The sequence below is a fragment of the Siniperca chuatsi genome, linkage group LG7 (genome assembly GCF_020085105.1).
Source record: "Siniperca chuatsi isolate FFG_IHB_CAS linkage group LG7, ASM2008510v1, whole genome shotgun sequence".
In the NCBI taxonomy this organism is placed as follows: Eukaryota; Metazoa; Chordata; class Actinopteri; order Centrarchiformes; family Sinipercidae; genus Siniperca; species Siniperca chuatsi.
In genome coordinates, this window is record NC_058048.1 from 23389075 (window position 1) to 23410102 (window position 21028).

At 41.0% G+C, this 21028-nt stretch overlaps 1 protein-coding gene across 14 annotated transcripts in view; it reads right to left on the reverse strand.

Moving 5' to 3' along the window:
• The window catches only part of robo2 (roundabout, axon guidance receptor, homolog 2 (Drosophila)), a 328885-nt gene that overhangs the window by 36255 nt on the left and 271602 nt on the right, over nucleotides 1-21028 (reverse strand). For 11 of the 14 annotated variants that reach the window (XM_044202720.1, XM_044202723.1, XM_044202724.1 and 8 more), the window contains 10 exons: nucleotides 16454-16590; nucleotides 15244-15255; nucleotides 10731-10855; nucleotides 8900-9071; nucleotides 6016-6221; nucleotides 4873-4954; nucleotides 4593-4758; nucleotides 4291-4457; nucleotides 2777-2898; nucleotides 749-980 (listed from right to left, as the gene is read on the reverse strand). In XM_044202720.1, coding sequence (XP_044058655.1) covers nucleotides 749-980; nucleotides 2777-2898; nucleotides 4291-4457; nucleotides 4593-4758; nucleotides 4873-4954; nucleotides 6016-6221; nucleotides 8900-9071; nucleotides 10731-10855; nucleotides 15244-15255; nucleotides 16454-16590 — 1421 coding nt within the window. The remainder of the gene's footprint in view (nucleotides 1-748; nucleotides 981-2776; nucleotides 2899-4290; nucleotides 4458-4592; nucleotides 4759-4872; nucleotides 4955-6015; nucleotides 6222-8899; nucleotides 9072-10730; nucleotides 10856-15243; nucleotides 15256-16453; nucleotides 16591-21028) is intronic. The other 3 variants (XM_044202733.1, XM_044202719.1, XM_044202726.1) reach the window with 1 other exon arrangement.

The following is a 21028-nucleotide window of genomic DNA, read 5'->3' on the forward strand; positions in this document are numbered from 1 at the left end:
GCCTGTCACACAGAATGTGTGACAGGCCTATGGTTCAGGATGTGAACTGTCTACTATACATGCAGGCCTAAATATGTTGTGGCAAGACAGCTTGTCTCCAGTATAAAGAGTCTGTATTCGTCTTTTTGTGCTGTTGTATGCATCTACTCTTTGTCTTTACTTCAGATCACATCGTAATTTAATTTCAGTTATTAGACTTGAAGGTTGAAGCAAGGCTGGTGCTGTGCTGTTGGATGCATTTCTGTTTTGGCATAGGTCAAAACAGTAAATTCATCCAAACACAAACCTGTGTGTGTGTTTGTGTGTGATATTGTGCCACACTGCTCTGTAGCCTTGTCAGAGCCTGTATGAATCAAGCTTTGGGCGACAGATCATATTCGCAGGAGGAAGTGTGTGATGTGTCCAATCACAGCTCAGGCCTGCGGGTGCTGGGTGATGGATTAGATAAAGGTTGGCACTAACACCACCAATCATAAACAAAAAAAGCACAGCAGGAAGGTCAGACAGACAGGCACAAACACACATGCATGCACGCACACATATTTACACATATACCCTCAGTTCTCAGTACCAAAGGGAGGGGCAGCGGTGCCTGTGATATTATGACAAAAAACAACAGGAAAGCAGCCTATGGCATCATGTGTCACCCGTCATGCCACATTTGTGTGGACACACTACAGTTTGACTCACTATGTTCTATTGCTCCTGACATAACTACAAATACTCAGCACGTTCTTCTTCTTCATACCTTCCTCAGTCGTCCGTGCCGTCCTGGATTCACTGTCCATGCCTTGAAACTCATTGAAATAAGGACGGACCTTGATCTCATACACAATGCCTTTTTTGAGTGCAGAGAGGATGACACTGCGCTCAGAAGGGACCTTCACCTCCTGGGTCTGCCAGGTTCCTGGTGAAGGCAGTCCTGATGTCTGCCTGTACAGAACTCGGTAACCCTGGATGAACTGGGACTGACGGTCCACCTGAGAAAGTGAATGAAGACAAGATTACTGTTGTATTTCAGTGCAAAAAGAACTGTGCAGAGGAGATTGGTAGATGATATCTTTGGCAAGCCACTAGATAATATAAAAGGATGTTTTTCTGCAATGTATGTCTTCCTCACAGGATTGCATTCATGACACTTTAGAGGCTGTTTCTTGTTTAATGGGCCTTTTATCACCAGCTATGACACACTTAGCTCAATTAACACCCTGACATTACCTCATACACCCAGCTCCCAGCCCCAAAGTGTTCCCTCCTCTATTAAAAAGACTTTCTGTAACACCACCTTAAAGGACATATGCATGTCTCATAAATACTAACTAATAACACTGGAAAGCAGGTCCCAACACATCTAAAATGGGCTGTGAGTATGAGAATGTCATGCAGCAACAAATACAGACACCCTGGGGACATGAGGAGAATACACAGCAGAGGTGATAACAGCAGATCTGTCCCATAGAAAAGACGGAGAGACTGGAAGCGTGATAGCCCCCTGCAACCCACAAAGGACCCCTCCCTTAAAACTTGGGCCCATTTAGCTAGACAGAAAAAGCTAAATTAATGTAGAGGAGGAGCGTGTGCATAACTCATTGTAATGGCTTGTTAACAGTAGAAGAAGTGAGTGGGGCTTTCAAGTGAGATATTAAGCAGCTGTTTTTCGCCAGTGTAGCCCGAGTAAATCAGCAAAATGGATTCCCTGCGTGACTTTTATTAATGGAATGATTTGGGAATATAAAAGCTCTCTGAGATTGGCCCCTCTGTTTACTGAAAGGGCCCCTGATTGATTAGGTAGCCATGTTTTGTGTTGATTGTACATTACAATCATAAACCAATGCTTTAGCATTAAATTAGCTACCAAGTCTTGGGTGAGACTTATTACAGGGTTCAATAAACATGTCACCAGGAAAACTGCTAATGTGGTTCATTTGAAAATGGAAACAGGCACCCCATGCCACTAAGTGATAGGTGTATACTGTAAATACTTGCACCTGAGTAATTTATAGCACCACAATCAAAATAAACCAGCACATATATGAACACCTCAGCTTTGAATAATATAAATAGCCTTTGTGTCCTCATTACCATACAATTAAATAAAAAAAACATTTTAGCCAAGGCTGTAGCTGTTTTTACATTTTTCACATTCAATAAAACCGCCTAATTTTGGGACATAATGGGGTGATTCTTGTGGAAAGGCAAACACCACAATATTTGCATATGTATGGTGGAATAGCAGGTGTGTGCTTATATTGTTCGCATGCATGAGTGTAAAAGACTAAGATTAATGCATCATCTCATGGCAGTAGGAAATCAGGAAACCTTGTATTTACAAAATACAGTTTAACCATGACCATTAATTTCAATCTAATTTCATCTGTGCAAAGTCTTTGTTTTAAGAGGGGAAGCAGCCGAAGACATATGGAAGACTGATGAACAACCAGATGTCTCTGACATTTCTTTTGATGTTCAGTGTGGTTAAAAGAAACAATTTCTCAGCTATTTGATGTTCAGTTACTTTTAAGTCACCAATTACAATATTTCAAAGGTGCAGTCTTAGGGAACAACCTGACTAAAATTTCCTGACATAAAACAAATGGTAGCCTCGAGGAGCACCTTTCTGGCTTCAAAGAGGGATCTTTAGTATGAACTATCTTGACTTTATGACACAATTTTGCAAAATCAAAGATGTAAAAGGAGTGTAGAGAGATAAGAAAACCACATACAAATTGTTAAACATAGTTGTATTCTGTATGCTAGAAGACTGCACTGCACTTACCGTCCATGTGACCTGAATGGTTGTGGGACTCAGGACAACTGGGTTGTGCAACCGAACTATAACCTCGCCAAGCTCCTTCTGTACGTGCCTGTGGTCGACACCCTGAGCTGGAGGACTTATATCTATGAGAGATCAAGAAAAAAAAATGAGAAAAAGCGTGAGAGGGCCAAAAATAAAACGTTGCCCACTCTCCTACACTTGGTTTTCACAGAGTTCACTCAGTTCCTCACAATAAACCTTGCTTCATCACCATCAGAAGTGGAATGGGAAAAGAGTGACTGAATAGACCAATCAGTTTCAACAAAGAAGCGTACACTTGGTGATCACGACTTCATTTGAAAAGGAGCAACTTCATCTGCATTAAAATGACCTCATTCCATTTTGTATTAAGGCACTTGTCTGGTTAGGAGAAAAGAAAGGAGACTTGGGCTGACAAAGTTCTTTAGATGTGTCACTTGTCTGCACTTCCTGGAGCCTGACTGAACAACCACATCAACGAATTAACTCTGAGATGAATGGACACTATGACACTATTTTCCAGCTAATTTACAATTTTGCACATGCATGTGTTTCAAGTTACAAGCAATAAAAAACTCCAGTGTATGAGATACTGAGTGTGGTTCAAATGAGGCACATTTTGAGTTATTTACTAAAAGGAAGCAAAAAACTCGCAAGAGGAAATTATATTTCAAGAAAGCTTCATCCAGACAACCCAACACAGTCATGAATCACAGGCCACACTAACAGGGTAAGACAGGCCAAACAGTTAGAAAGAAGTGAAAAATCAATTTGTCATCAGTGCATGCCATGTCAATAAACACATCTATATATCATCTCAAGACCTTCACCTCAGTATGAGAGAGATATGCTGCAATTCAAATTGACTCTTTTTTTTAACACACTTTTGGCTTGCATTTGACAGAGCTTGGCCAAAGGTGGCTTTTTTTTCTGCAGTGGACTTGTCATATCAATGTAATCTGGAGACTGTGGTCTGTCCGGTACCATAATCAAATCTTTGGGTTTGGAGGGAGTCATTTTCTCCTGTTATGATCATTACCATAGCAGGGATAGCACTAACTCAGTTAGGTCTTCCAAAAGTAGACAAGCTTATTTTACATAATTGCTTAAGTGTAGCCTTAATGAGCTGGACTGAGATAGAAAATTTGACCTCTGGAAAGTACTGCAGTGTTTCGATATAGCTATAGCACTGCATATTGCTGAGAGGGGCTGATAAGTATCACACTTTGAAGGGGCGCACAGTGACCTTACCATATCAGTAGAAACAGAAATTATACTCAGCAAAAATGAAAACCACATGCCAATAGTGAAAGTGATTATGACAGGTTATGAAATAACTATACATGTATTCAATAAACACTGTCAATATAATGAATTCCTTTCATATTCATTTTATAGAGTACGGTTGTTATAAAGAGTACGGTCTAGACCTGCTCTATATAAGCTATATAAATAAAATTGAATTGAACTGATTTTAATTGAATTATGTAAGGTACCTTGTGTTCTGACAGGATCAGACATGGGGCTTGGATCACTCAGGCCCTGGCTGTTGACTGCTCGGACCATGAACAGGTAGATGGTGTTGGGACGGAGACCTTTGACAGTAAACTGGGTGGTTTTGATATGATCTGCTACTGTTTGCCAGCTATTGCTCACTGATTGACTGTAATGCAAGAAAAAAAGGTGATTTCACATTATTTTTCAATGTTTTTTAACATGGTACAATATACATGCACCTGCAATCCAACCAAGGCTATTAAATAGTGAGTGAGGGTTTGATGTTACTGGTAAAACAGACCTGAATGCTTCAATGACAAAAGTGGAGACGGGTGATGCTCCAGCCATCCCAGGCTGCCAGGACAAGGACACACTGTTCTTGGTGACATCAGTGACCTGAGGTTTAGATGGTGGGCCTGGAAGCTCATTCTCATCGTGGTTTTTCATGACCATCACTCCACCTGATTCTGAATGGATGGAGAGAAGGAAACCACTTTCTCTAATTAAAATTACAGCTGACAAGTTAAGAAACTATTTTTTTCTGTACATAAAATACATGGAATCATTACGCCATCTTGTACCTTTGACTTCCAAGAAAGCACTCCATGATGTTTCACCGCTGGAGCTGGTAGCCACACATGTGTAGATCCCAGAGTCTGAAAGCTGGTTTACAGTAGAATACACATGTATATATGAATAAAAACAAGCACACACACTAACAGCATCGACACACAGAGCTTAACAACTCCACTAATAACACTTTTTGTGAAAGGGTAATTTCATTTCGCACATCCTGAGAGCAGTAGCAATGACTCAATACATGTGATCTTCCTATCACTGAAATGCCGAAAAGTGATGGGGCGACCTTGTGAGCTAGCCTTGTGCTGGCCAAATTGTGTGTCATTTGTGAGTGCCTCAAAGTGCTGACGCTAATTTCCTAATGAATTCCATTTTCTACTCACCACCCTTCCATCACTTTTCCACTCCCCCTGCTTATTTCCTCACTGTCCTGCCGACCACAACAAAGCCAGGCTAATTAATTTACGGTGGGCTGCTGGAACCCCCTGGACCGATGACAGCTGGCTTGTCTCTCTATCCCTCTTAGGAACTTTGGTTGTTTGTTGGTTTTTGTCCCTGTGCTTTCCTTCCATTTATTAAATAACATGTCAGTGGTCGGCAGCTTTGTCAAGCATAATAGATATTCCACTGAGGCCTCCAAGTGGGGAAAAGAAGATGTGAGCCTTTTAAATTTAATCTACTCTAAATGTGTATGTGTGTACACATGTGTGTATATATCTGTAAGTGCATACATGTTTCTATCCTACAGCTGGAGACCATCCAATCCTGCACAGCTGAGCCCAGTTGGAGCTGCTGTGCACTAAGTGATACTATCAAACAATTTAAAAAAAATCAATGCTGCCTTTTCATCTCTTTAAGGCATTGCAGTACCTTGCTAATCGAAGTTATGCTTAAGCCATATCCTATTGCATGACCATACAAATGCATATGACTGTATAACATCTTAAATTAAGATTCATAACAGAGGGCCAGTGACAACTATGAAAAAATAAAGTGGTGACAAAGTGTGAAGCAATAAGGGAGCTGACAATAGACAATCACAGTTAACTCTAGTAATGGAAAAAGCTATTGTGATATAATTTTGCCACAGTAGCACAAATTGATTAGACGTTCTTAATACCAATAAGACCAATGAAATCCTTTACCTTGATGTTTTTGATCTGGAGGCTCCCCAGTTCCTGCAGGGACATGCGGGGGTCCTTTCCCAGCAGACTGACCCCATCCTTCAGCCAGCTTATGGAGGGGATGGGGTCTCCTGATGCCTGGCACTTCAACAGTGCCACACCGTCCACTCCGAGAGTCTGATTGGACGGGCCTTGGCGAATGATAGGTGGCGGCCTGTCTGTGAGCACTGTGATACAAAAACAAAAATGTGAACATATTATCCGTATCATTCTGCAGTTTCAGATGGATGACGATGTTCACATAAGGCGGCCTGACTGTAAAATAAAGTGAGTGACAGCATTGATCATAAAATGCACTGGGGGTGGATGTGGGTATCTATCATAAAGTAGACTATTTTCTCTACAGGTCTTGTAAATTGCACCACAGAACAATGGTCATATCCTGTATTTCCAGGAAGCAGGGAAAGAACAGCTGAGTAGTGTTTTCTAGTTTCATTGATGTGGCAGAGGGATGCTAAGCAGTTTCCAGTTACTGCCTGGGTAGCCTTATTTTTGTACACTACTCTAGACTTTGTGGTACAGTTTAGCGGTGAGACTCTTGCCTATTGACTCAGTGTGGTTCAGATAAATACTTCATTATGTGCAGTGTGGGGCACAATGAAAGGTTAACTTCAAATACTAAATGTTACTGAAACCACCTCATGAAAGTCATTTGAGGTGTAAACAGAGTGAAGAATAGTATATAAATCTTAACATCAAATAATCAGAGAAGACAAATCTTTTTTTTGTTCTAGTTTCACTTTAGATGAATGCTAATGCTGTGAGGAATTCCATTTACATGAGCAAAATCATTTGTTATAATGTGCCAAAAAAAGCCTGTGGGTTCATTCTATGAAATAGTGGGTATGTCAGAGGTGATCTCAGAGAGAGTTAGCACTCTAGCACACAGGCAGTTTATATATTTAGAGTTGAATAATGTGGAGTCCCCCTGGCATCACAGAACCCACATTAATTAGAAGGTATGGATTAATGATGTCAGACCTGCAGGGGCTAATTACCAAGTCTACCTCAGTAACCTTTCAACACATTATCACACCCTCGTTTCCACCCCTATTTTCTCTCTAGCAGCTACATCTGACAAAAGGAAGTGATTCCAAGTAATACACTTTTGCTGTGTTATGGTCACCCCCTCACTTTGGATCATCTAAGACAGAAAGAGAAAAACTGTGCAGAAACCTGATATATTATCTACCACAAGCCAAATGTCATACATCAATTTCAATAATGATATTTCACTTGTTGTTTTAGTTCCGTGGAATGTTTATATTAGGGCAAATGCAATCACATGAATCAAAAGGGATAATGTAAATCAGAAACTAAGCCAAGAGTGGATTCAAAGCACCTGCTACTGGCCAGGAACTCACTATGCTGTAGTTTATCTTATCTCACAAACACACCCGGGAAGTTTTCTGTCTGCCATTGCTTTCACCTAAATATTCACACCATCATTATAAGCTAGAATAAAGCCTTTTGTTTCACTACTAAATAGCCTGAATTATGTTGTGCATCCATGTTTGTTAATACATGTTTTAAGTGAAGCACATGACTCCAATGCTTGCCTTATTTAGAGAAGACAGTAAGCTATGACTAGTTTTGACAGAAGCAAGTGCACAAGCATAAGACATTGCTAGGTCCAGGGATCTGATGCGCCTGATGTATGTGTTTGATGGCATGTAGGAGTGACAGGGGGAGGAGGCAAGGCTCAACTAAGGCCTTGGCTCTCTGGATCAGGAATTTCTCATTACAGATCTCCTTGAACTCCACAGACTGTTGCTGGGGCTTGGGGCAGTAAATCACATAAAGACTGCAGCAGGTGTGGCCATGACCTCACCCTGGCCCTCCTGCACTCTTTCCTCCTCTCCCTCCTTTTCTTTTAGACCTGCCAAACACCCATCTTGCTAACATGCCTTTGGCTGCACATTTGAGCAGAAAAAATGACAGATTTAAATTCAAAAACATACAGTACAGATACAAATGAAACTAACTGTTGATAAGCCAGAGTATTTGGCTGTAAAATGTGATGATATATTATTTCAGGCAATTGAAGGACATATCAATTTTGTATGTGCAATAGAACCATTTCTGCTTCAAACAAAATGCTGGAAAATAAGTGTTCCTGTAGTGCTTTTAATCTTTCTGCTAGCAGGTACTTCAGCAGACATATGGATGGCCGTCTATCTTTACATCACAACAGCTGAGCAGATTAGATGTTCCCACACATCACAGGACCATATAATTCATTCCACAGAAAACCATTGTCACTCACTCACTCAATCATGTCCCCCCTCTTTCTCTGTGTCTCTTTCTCTTGCTCCCTCCCTCGCCCACTCACCCAAACACTGATCATTAAACTTGAAGGAACTCAAGGGCAATGCTTTATTTCCTTTCCAAAAGGAAAAGTAGAAAATTTTAATTAAATTGTGTCAGGAAAAAAATTAAACAAAGACCGTACTGCAAAAACACAGTAACTGAAGGTCATGGGCATACTGACATTTCTCAAACCAAAACTGAATTTATTCTTGCACATGGAATAACAAAAAAAATAATAATTTGTGCTTGTGTACCTATACTTTTCTGGGTGTTAAAGGCCAAATTCCCATGTAAACTCATAGAGGCAAGAAAGGTGTCACAGTCAAACCATAACAAACTAACAATGATATCAGTATAAATAATTTATTAGTTGAAGGGTAAATGTATGCATGTTGGAGAGAATCAAACATGCATATTGAAAGTACATCTGTGTTTATATGCACCAACTTCACCACATTTGCAGTGGTGCTAAGGCGTGTGCTAGTGTGCTTTAGTGTGTTGGCATGGAAGAAGTTACGTGTCAGTTTTCCCTCACCATCTGTGACCTCCAATTGAGCCTTGGCGAGGATACTGCCTGCAACGGTCAGGGCCTGGCAGATGTAGTAACCAGCATCTGCCCGCTGCACAGATGAGATGGTGAGGTCTCCGCTGGGTGACACAGAGAAGCGACTGTTGGGTTGCTGGGGTTGGTTGGGAAAGAGCAAATTCTGCAGGAAGAGGAACAAACAGGCAATTAGTGAGAACATGGAACCAGTACAACCTGGAAAAATGACAAAACAGTCACACACCCACCATCACAAAACTCACACATATAGTGTGCACACTCACATACACACAGATTGGACTACAGTATGAAAAATTTAATCTATCAATTGGTTAACCAACCTCAAAAAACTGCCCAACATGTATACAGTTTGATGACTTGGTTTCATACTTATTCTTGGGCCAAGCCAAAGGCTCCACTGTGTTATGAAGGCAACTTTTGCTCTTGTTGGCTTCACGACTACTTTCCTTTCTGCTTCAATTCCACAGCAGTTTTGAGCTGCTCTTTTACTCACAGAGACTACCCCATACGAGTTGAGCTTATGCTAAATATAATACAATTTATTTTTAGAATAGCTAAAGAGGATGGGGAAAATCAATCCAACATATTTCAGAGTAAATACACCGGATCAGAGGACTGAACACACTGACAAAACATTGCCACTATTTCTTTCAGCCACTCTATCCCAATTCTTTTTTGTATTCCTTTTATCTTATGAACCTCAAAGGTAACCAGCAAATACATTAGCTGGATTCAATTACACCTAATCACTTTAATGTGACAAATTATGTTGTTTTTTTTTTTTAATTAGGCTCAACGCTTCTCCAGCACATGAGAGATGTACACTCCATTATCCTCAAGTGTGAGAAAAAGGCTTTTCTGTCATTTAATTACTGTACTGAATTAGCTTTCATTTGTTCTTTCAACAAATACCTTCATACCTTTTATACGTCAGTGTGGGTGAGGTAGAGAAAGCCTTGATAAACACAAGGACAGGAACAAGTGCAGAGATGGCGAGGACGTGCAACTTCTTGTACTACAAGTGTTTGTAGTGCATTAATTTCAAAAGGCTCATCTTTAATGACAATGTGAGTCATACGCTGGATATAAATCTGCTCAATCTGAACAAGTTCACAACATTACTCAGTGTTACTAAGTCATACGCTTTAGGTCACACATTGATAAGGGGTAAAGTGGGTGACTATTACGCCAAATGTTTGTGTGAACATGTAAGCATGTCTTATTTGTGTTTACTCTTTTAAGAGAACTTTGCTGTAATTGTTGGCCTGCAGGCTATGTGTGTGTGTGTGTGTGTGTGTTTGAACCTTAGCCAAATCATATCTCTGGCTCATCTACAAGCCCCAACAGGCTCCTAATTGGCACTGTTGTTGAGCGTTGTGAGGACACCCAGGTATTTGAATGGTTTGTCTGCTTGAGTGAGGGATAGGATCGTTCTTATCAGTGCAGGGTCACGGGAAACCGATTAGCACTTTGCCAGGCACACTGCCGTTTTGGCGGCTCCTGAGAACAAAGGTGTATCTGTGTCTGTAGTAAAAATACTGATTACAGATAGTGTAGTTTGAAGTGCTGTGTGTGTGTCTGTGCAGGGCAGGAGAATCACAAGTACTCAGCAATTGTGCATACAGCCAAGGGAATGCAAACAAAGTGCTGAATGTTAATTACACTAGACGCGCAGGAGATAATGAAAGCTGCCAACTAAGATAGCAATATATTTTCACATATAAGAAATAATGCAAAAAAGCAATAAAGAAGATAAAAATGTTTTCTACACACTGGGTTGTGTGAGATTGTTTGCTCTTACCTGACTTCCCTCCTTCTGCCAGAAGACAGCAGGCTGAGGGTTTCCTTTGGTTTCACACGGGAAGGTGGCAGTGCGGCCTTGAGCCACAATTTGGTCCCTTGGGCGGATGACAAACTGAGGTGCAGCTGAAGTCAAAGGGCAAAAACACCAGTGTTAGACCAGTGGTACATATTGAGGACAAACATCAGGGCTGGAGATTATCAGGGCTTGGGGATTTCAAGCAAAAACAAGCAATATACCACACGGCTGAATCAAAATGGAAGTGCCATACAGAGCTTCCATGCAGCGTTATATCCGTCTTTTGCTCTTTAATGGCTCTGAACAGAGGAAGGACACCAATCACTATCATTGCCATGGTAACCAGGTTGGCCATTCATCCAGGTGAAGCTAAGGCTGAATGAATGACAGTCACATTGGCATTCACACAGGGAAGCGCCTTGGTCACAATGGCGTTTAGATCTGAGACAACACAAAGGCACACCCATGCCCTGGAAACATCCAAAACTATGAACAGGTATAGACATATAGGGGTTAATCATGTCTGACTTTCCATATGTAAGATTTAGTCTGCATCAGAATGCATCTCATATAAAAGTCAAGATCTGAAGTGGCTCAGTACTTCTGATCAAAGTTGTATCAAAAGGGAGTGAGAGACAGAAAAGACTATTTCTGTGTTTACCACACTTCAAGATAACACCTCTCCATCAGAGAGGGAAGAGGTTTGAAAAGCTATCAAACTTTGAAATCGTAGTGTGAAGCTTTCTGAGTCAATATTCACGACTCCATCAGGAGCCAGACCAGTTGTCGCAGACTCGCAGTCGGGACAGAGTGAGAAATTTTTGACCGACAACTTGACAGATGCAGTTCAATAATAAAGAGCGAGGAATTTAGAGATTAGATACACGTTCTTTTGGTGTGCAGTGTTGTCTCTCTTCACTCCCTGATCATTCCTTGATGGAAGGTTAGGGAGGCAGGATTTCACACCACCCTTCCCCCACATTTCCAACATTCACCATGATTTTTCATGGGACAATTAACAAGCAAAGGCTGATGAATCAGAGTGCATAGCTTGGATAATAATGGAATATTGTGTGTTTCCTTTCCCATGACGAAGTGTATTACTTAACACAAACAGAGATGTTAATATTTGAGCAACTGATTTAAAATGTCTGTTTTTATCCTAAATAATCCAAAACTACAGTGTCCTGCATATGGATGACAATGCATTCCAGCATAGAAGCAAAGAAGACATTTTCATCCTTCATAGTCAATCTTTAAGAACTACCAGTAACATGGACTCACATTTCTCACACAGCTGCCATATGCTAATCATATGTGCAACAGCAGAATATTACCACAATTATCTCAGCTGCAAAACTAGATCTCTGAAAATGTCTGAACTTTGACCTGAGGTAATTTACAGCATGATCCAATAGCTCTACTTGTTTATTCGATGTCACTGGGGGTCTTAGTCCCATGTTGACAAGTGCCATGTTTGCCAAGATAAGAAATCAACGACACGTCCCTTACAAGAGGAAACATGGTTCCTGCAGAGATAATGAAAGTCAACAAATTAAAGACTCAGAGTCCCTGCCATAACCTCAAGTAAGTGCAGACAATGGGTAGTAGAGGTCATATTCTTTAGACAAACAAAATGAAAAATTGAGAAATTTCTGCAGATTGTTTTATTCTATGACAAAACAAAATCTGAATTGTTGCAATGCAACATCTTGCACCATTTCTGTTTCTTTTGGTTTCTTTGTAAGTCCTTCCACTGACAAGCCAGCTGGTTCCAGTAAGGCCAAACTCTTCCCATTTGGCTGGTTTCTCCATGTAATCCCTTTTTGGGGGTGTGTATTTGTCAAAGATACACACAGTTGGGAATGGTACAGATGGCTACAGATTTACTGCCTTCCCATTTGGCCTTCTGCAGCTTGGATATCTTGTGGCTCTCACAATGCTGGGCCTGATACAGAGCTCCTAAATCATGCTCTGGCAAGGACTCAGTTCCCTCCCTTCACTTCCTCTGCTCTGTTCCATCCCACACACTGCATTACTAACCACTCGCTAAAAATATGGTTTAACACCTTACAGACTGGTCCCTATCACTGCACCGCCTGGCCTTGTCCTTTCTCACACTCTCTTCATCAGTGTTTCCTTCTTTCCCATTCTCATAGGCTCTTGTTGCACACAAACTCAGTTTCATTTATAGAAAAGATTTAACCTAACTTATTTCCACATTTATGATGCTAAGTACTGTTAAACAGAATTAAGTTATGTGAATGTTTATGAGGTTTATAATTGGTTTTTGCTTGTAGGGATGATTGTTTGCAGCTGAATGTCAGAAACAAAAAATTGTTGCTCAGCTAGATTTCACCAAACCTAATGAAAGAAAGAAATCTGTTTGTGAATCATCTTTCTTGTAGCCAACAACTTGGCATCAGTGGAGGCTTTTTTTTAACCGAGATACCCTAATTAAGTAAAAATGTTTCCTACTGCACTTGGCTGTTTGACCCATTGATAACAGGTCAAAACATCAACTCTACTGTTTTAATTTGAGTAAAGTATCTAAACCATAGTACCAAAACCATAGTTTGTGCTTGCTTAGCTTTTCCTGGTGGCCTGAGATTAATCGTGGGTTTATTCTATACCTGTGGCACTACTTTCAATCTCCCTTTCTGTCTTTTGAATTACAGTGGAAAAGGAATAAAAACACTTATGGGAAATGTGAGGGGGATGGACCTAAAAAGGAGATGGAGGCCCAGAGAAGCATGGATCAAAAACTCAGACAAATCAAGAAGAAGTCAATGTGTGACAGTTTCACAGCTTGACTCAGGGCTAACTCATACTGGCCCTGTTTTTGATTCAGAGACCCTTAATGACATGTAAGAGGCTCCTTCCTGTCCCCTCCTAAGAAAACACATGATCAGGGGTCCATATTTAATTCATGACAAGTCACATCTGCCTGGTTTGGAGAGGGTTCAGCATAAAACAGCAGTCAGGGTGAAAAGAACAAATGGACAGAGAGACAGACATCCATTCAGTGCACCCAGGCACATAAACTAAGAAACACTGCCTCCTCCTTTAAAATCCCACGTTCAGTCATATTTTATTCAGAAGTCGATGGCAATTACTGTCTCTTCCCACAGGCAGACTGAATGTGTAATTTCCTCCATCTTCTTGAAAGCTGACAGTTTGACAATCGCAGAACAGCCACTGCTGTTTTGGCAACCAAAGTCCTGCCACTGAGACAGTGTCTGGGTTTTTCTGCCAGTCAAGCCTGTCTTGACACACACTTCTGCCATTCTTTTTATTTCCCTTCTTTGTCCTGACACATGTTTCTCGTTACTGTTTCTACTCTCAAAAAGCACACCTTTCTCTCCAGATGCCCATTTTCACTCACTTCCTCTAACAATTTAACATTTTAAGTGTATCATATTTGGTTCTGCCTTGACCTTTTTCCAATCTACAGGGAAATTAAATGAGATTCCCCGCTCTGTGTTGTGGGGCTCAGAAGGAAAGAAGCTCGTCCAAAACAAACAGATCTCAGTTTTGTGTTCCAAAAATCCACAGATGGCCTCAAGACTTGCAAGTTAAACATGTCCTGGACCATATGAGATGACAATGTCTGAGACTATCAGACTGCCAGCCCACTCAGTCATTGTAAGGGACAGAGTCTAGAATCTATAGAGCCTTCAGTTTAGAGATAAACTGGTAACGGAAACTTTGAGTTACTGTTCTTGATAAGTCTGTGCTGTAGCACGGTGCTGTTGAAACCTACACCAGTTCCATCAGCTGCTGGTTGAGATCAAATGTAAGTGGATAAAAATAAAAACCTACAAAGAAGAATGTGCACTTGGCAAAGACTATTATTTGGCATATTTTGTGGCTGCTGTTTACATTCTGAAATTTTCACACTGAAGAATATACTAAATGATGATTTCTATGAAAAAAAAAAGTGCTTGGAAAGTTTGCTCCATGATAACATCATGTTGATGTTATGAAGCAACTTTCATTACAAAGTTACAGATTGATTGCTGTCATGTCGATAAAGATAAAGTTTGTTGACATGTATTTGAAGTTCATTCTATGTACTTATTATTTAATTTTAAAACATAAATGGTTATTCAGAAAACCTAGAAGTCATATGGACATAAAGTGTTCCCTAGGAGCTTTGTCTCTGAGTTCTGTGGCGTTGCTGCAAACAAAATAAGTGCAGCTGGCTGCATTGATTAGGCTGGGTATGTATCATATTCAATTAACAGACAGACCTGGTGTAATAGGCTATTACTGTTTTTCATCTTAGTAATCCAGGTAGAGCTGTAAAATCTACAGAGACTACATAACTATTTGCAAACATTAAATCTGAGGGTACACAATGTGTGGTAACACCTGTGTTAGTCAAATTCAGTAAAGTTAAAGCAATGGTAATTGAGTGTCAAGCAGTCAAACGCAGCAGTGTGTATGGAGACGGCATGCAGGATGGAATTAAATCAGAAGGATGGGTACTTACCGACAGGGCGAGCTGGAGACACAACAATGGAGGAGTGGATACAAATTAAGACACAGACACACAAAGAGGAACAGAACAAACATAATAAAATAAGACAAAAAGAAATCAAAGTCAGAATGAATGACATGTTGTGTTGGTGCCAACACATTTCTGGCACAGGATAAGCATGGCAGAGAGGATCCTGTAGCTTCTGTCCGTTGGACAGTTTTATTGATAAGATCAAAGCCTCTGTTTGTCAGACACCTGAATGATGAAGGCAGTCTGGTATGAGCGCCCGCTGGTGGTCAGAAATCTTCATTTGCATTCAAATAGCAGCCAATTCTACTCATCAGAGACAAATATACTACTGGACCATCGCTGTCTGCAATAATGAAATCTACAATTCTACGGGTGGTGTGTGTTTGTAATAGCAAGGTGAGAGTGTATTTATCAATAGTGCTGATGGACAAAGCAGAAAAAAAGAGCAAGAGGAAGAGAGAGAGAGCAAACAAGATTTCGAAGACTAAGTGAAGACAGCATGTGGGTTACAGCCAGAGACGGGAGCTTCTGAAACCCCACACTCTATCCAGAAGAGTTGGTGCAGGTCGTGGTTATCCCAGTATTTCCTCTGTGTTACTGTATGTGTCCTCACCATCAAGTAAAACACTAAGATGCTACTTTCACAAATCCACCTTCCAAAAAGGGTAAAAAGAGAAGTCAACCCAGACCTTGTTTTACCTCCCTCTGGCCCCCTGTGTCGCTCTAAAGCGGTCCACAGAGACCTTAAACACTTGGGTTTAATGGGAAGAAGAGTGGTGAAAAGGGAAAATTATTGTTAGAATGTTTTTATTACCCTTGCAAACCCCAGGTGTGGGACTGGCGGTGTGCACCAGTAATCTGTGAAATGGCTTTGCTGACTGGGTGGTTGCAGGATGGAGGGTAGCGTGGCTAGCAGACCACCACGACAGGGGGAGGGTGGCAGACTGTGTCAACACTGCACTTGGAAATGTAAACAATTAAACAGATTCATAGACTGTCTACATCTCTTTTGGCTGTGGGAGTCAGCATTCTGGATTTCCATTTGTGTAAAGGGGACCCTATGGAGTAAACTGCCAATCTAAACCTCACTTTGGTGTACAAGTACAATAACCTCAGTGGTCCATGACTTCTCTGAGTGTTGATATGCTCTAGCTAATGTGAAAAAATAACAAAGAACAAAGGTGTTTCATACCTCTGACTGTGAGAGTGGCAGAGGCCTCCAGCTTGCCCACACGGTTTTCTGCCACACAGATGAACATGCCCTCGTCGGTAATGGAAGCCTTCTTCACTCTCAACACATAGTCGTCCTTGTCATACTTGATCTCATACCTGTCAACAAAGATGTAACATCATGAATCTGAAGTTGCCTGTTCAGCATTAAATGCAAATATTATAAATTCAGACAAAACGTTAACCCTGTGACAAATAAGACGTGCTTCAGTACTCCACCCATGCATGTTGCACTGTCTGGCATTAGCCGTGAAAAGTGTATTTCCTCTTGGAGAGGAGCACAACTGTTCATTCCGACAAATGGAGATTGCAAGGAGGAGGATCAATTATTCAACAATGACACAGTACACAGAGAGGTGTGTGTTCAGTTGGAACCCTCAAAACTTGTTCAATATTCATGAGATGTTTCTCTCTCTCTGTGTAGATATGTTTAAATCATATTCAGAGCTTTGTGTGTGTGTGTGTGTGTGTGTGTGTACATGTGCATAACTGTGCCATTGTGCGTCTACTACACAGTTGCAATAAATCTATATAGAGCCATACCTTCTTATTGTAAAGCAACTGACTGAATAAACACAACAACAATACTAAGGCAAAGTTGACCCTAATTTCAATTCCACTGCAGTAGGCAAATGTTTGTGTTTATGTATATTTGCAGATGGTTGTATGTGTGCTTAGACCTGCATGAATTGTATGGCAGTTGACACGGGGATAATGCTGGTCTGGTTTGTTGTTCCAGTCTGTAATTGAAGGGGGTGCTGTCCTGGCAGTGTTTAAGTAGTGTGCTGGTGGAGGTGGTGGGTCTGTGTGATGGTGGTCTGTCAGCCTGACAACCTTCTGCTGTCCACAGTCTGTCACTCACAGACACTGAGATCAGAGTTGAGATGAACAGATAAAGGGCCACTGTATTAGAGTTCGACACTTTGTTTGCCCCTTTAAAACCCCTGCACAGAATTTCTATATGATTACAAAATATTTTAAATTATTTTTGTAGAGTTTGTAGAATGAGCCAATCTGGGTGAAATTGGTGCAGTCTATGTATTGAATTCAGCCTTTTAATCTGTGCATTGCAGTCTGCCATAGTGTCTTTTTTGATACCACCACTTGGAGTCCCCAAAGTCAGATGTTATATTATCTTTTTATTATAGCTTATGTGTCTCTTCCATAAAACTCCAAACTCCAAACTATTAAAAACATATAAAAGAACAAAGAGCAGTGATGTCTGCCCACCATGGAGCTAACCCTTCAGAAATTGAAAATGCAGTCAGAGTTGTTTTAGAACAAACTACACTGGCCATGTTCATTGTAATGAAGAAATATGCCAGCCAGTGAAACAGTATGACTCTTATGTGTTTTTAATGGCTTTTTGGACGACAATATAGCTCTATGGCACAGAGGAATAAGCTATATTAGGCTTTGCCTAGATGACACTTGTTAGAGGGATAAATTAATTTTTGGTTTTGGTCTCTTCAGGGGAATTGTTAATAGTTCATAAAAAGATAAAGTAGTGAGTTATACTTTAAACTGTGAAGTTTGTACACAATATGAAGGTGTATAGCTGTTTACTCTGGATAATATATTGGACAATTAGATATGATTTAAAGCGATACTTTCTGATGTGACTTTATGGTCCATTTCCCTCAGAGTGGGAAAGACCCCTCTGCTCGACCATCAGGTGTACTGATGGCTGTTTGCCACTGGCAGCTGCAAAACTAATCTGTCCTGTCTATCCATGTCTTTTTTTTCGCCTGCTGTTATGACATTTCCTGAGCAAGCATTCAAAGGCAGCTTTATTGAAGCACATTCCTCAACTTTGACTGCCAGTTCCTCCTCTCCACACAGGTACTTAAGGAGCCATAATGATTATTTGACTGAGTCATGACTGAATGCCTTGTTCTAGAGAGAGGGGATGTACAGTTCAGGTAATGGTGGGGGGCATGAATAAAGCATTTATTGTTGAAACCGAGTGAGTGCCATCCAAAGGAATGAGACAGCACCTTTTGGGACAAGCCTGTTGTCAGTTGAAAAACAAACAAGCTAATAGAAAAGTAATCCTCCCATACCCTGCCCTCCAGCTAGGATGGGCAGCTCAATATGAACTCCTGACTTGCTAGAGGAGGTGGAGATGAGCAGAAGAGTGGCAGGGACAAGTTGAAACTGACATTTTTTATCAGATGTTGGAACTAGATGAAACGGGTTTACCAAAGTCATTAGGATTCATCCTCTCTGTACCATGAATGTATGTAAAAAAATATCATGCTAACCCATCCAATAGTTGTTGAGACATTAAACTCAAAACCACATATGTCAACCTCATGGTGGCACTACAGGAAAAGTCAGAGGATCACCAAAGTCAATATAATTCATCATCTGGGACCATGAATATATATTTTTGTGGTTAGCTTATTTTCTTTCCACAACAGGAAATATTGGGACAATACAGTACAGCTTTCACCTCGATTTTGTCTTTTGCACCTACTGGCCAAAATGCTTATTGTTCTAGTCCCGTCTCCATCAATCTCTCAAACAGAACCTCAGGCTGGTCCATGACTTGTTAGTGGGAAACATGAGCCCAATCAATCTGTAATCAACTTCCTATATGGAATCAGCCTAGATGACAAGATGATGGAAATACTCAGGGATAAGAGGTAGTTGTGGCCACACACACCATGTAAGTACACACAGAAAGGGAACAGTAGCTCTTTATTGAAACTGGATTGGGGTAAAGCTCTGTTCTCTATTAGAGGAGGACTGTAATTGCACATGTAGAAGGGCTGTGGAAAGGATAGGAGAGCCAAGCTCACGCCACTGGACTCTCCCTCCTTTTCAACTGGAAAAGGCACACTGTACACACACACTCACACAGAGAACAAAGTATACAATCATCCAACACATATCCACACATGTGCAGAGTCATTCATTCATACAGGGAGATGAGGAGTGATGGGAATGTAAGCAAATGCCAAGACAAAGCAGCATTTTTCTGGGTTGTCAATGTCAACTTGATGTGTTTGCAGCACGGAGAAGGCTGTGCAAAGATGAAAACTTTATTGGACACACTTTAAAAGCAATAGATCTCAAAAAGCCTCTGGTTCATCTCAGAGGATTTGCCTTGAAACTGTATGTCAGGAACACACTCACCCGCGTTCCACCTTCAGACTTGTGCCAATTCCCTCACATTAAAGGTGGGGTACAATACACTTTTTTTTGTCAAATTCATCGAATATCTCCTAATGGTCCGCTAGCTGTCCATTCTGTGTGTGTGCTGAAATCTGGTGTTTGTACACAGCCCTGGCTCTGAAAATGAGAAACAAAGTGGCTCGGACCGAGCCACACAACACTATTCCATCCATGATTTGTGTGCCAGGTAACGTTAAATGACTCTCTAGTTTGTCAAGATATGCTGTAGTTGTGAGGTGCAGGAGAGTTTTGAGTATTACTGTCTGGAGCTGGTTTGCTGGCTCTGGGAAACGTCTCGTCCTCTCTGGCTGTTAGCTTCGCAGCAACAACTGTAGGGACAGTTTGCGAACCAATAATCTATCTAATGTTACTTACTTGCTTTGTCGTTGTTCGCTCTATATCATGGTATTTGTCATGGTATTGGATTACTCCAGAATAGCATACCCCACCTTTAAGAGAATCTTATCTCTTGGTTGTAGGGATGACTGAATGTGTGAACAGTTATCCACAAAATGACTCAACCTGAGAGGATCTTATCTGCCTCTCCTCTGTGCGTAAATGTGAATGTGGGGCTGGTGGTAGGCAGAAGGGTTGTGTGCCAACTCTGAGCACATGAGTCAGACTCAAGATACAGCAGAGGACTAATTCCAGCCTGCTCTCTGGCCTGACTGCTCTGACACAAAGTCCCCACTCTGCTCCATTTCATTCTGACACTCTGATCCAGTTTCACACCACCTGACTGCTATTTCACCTCATCCTGATCAAAAGAGCTGGAGTCTACCTGTCCAGGCCTTGTCACCCATGGGAGGGAATCAATTAACCACTATCACTTTCGATCTTCCTTCTGAGAGCTCCAGAGCTCCACTCCCTCTTGGCACCTCTCACACCTTAGCTGGGTCAGGACCATCCCATCAGTCCGACTGACATTCATCACCTTATCCTACATTAATCAAAGATTAGTTTGGCAAGATTTCCTCCCCTATGGTTAGGCTGGGGGTTTGTGGTGAGCAAATGTATCCTAAATTATTTGCCTTTAAAAGACTTACTTCTCTTCAGTGCCACAGCAACGGTGGTAGCAGTACAGTCTTTACTTTGTCAAAGTGGTTTAGAGCAGATGCCATGATTGTGCTGGAAAATGTTGCACATAGAGAAAAAGGAACAGCAAAGCGTGTGTGTATGTGTGTGTGTGAAGACCAAAGGATGCACAAACACCAAAAGCACTGAGAAAGTCAGACGTGTATGCTGAGGTATTTATTTTAGTGCTTTCTTAGCAGTAGAAAGGTATTTCTCTATCATTCATGGAGATAAATGAAAAGCACTGATACATAATGAATGATCAGCAGCACATCTTTTTAAT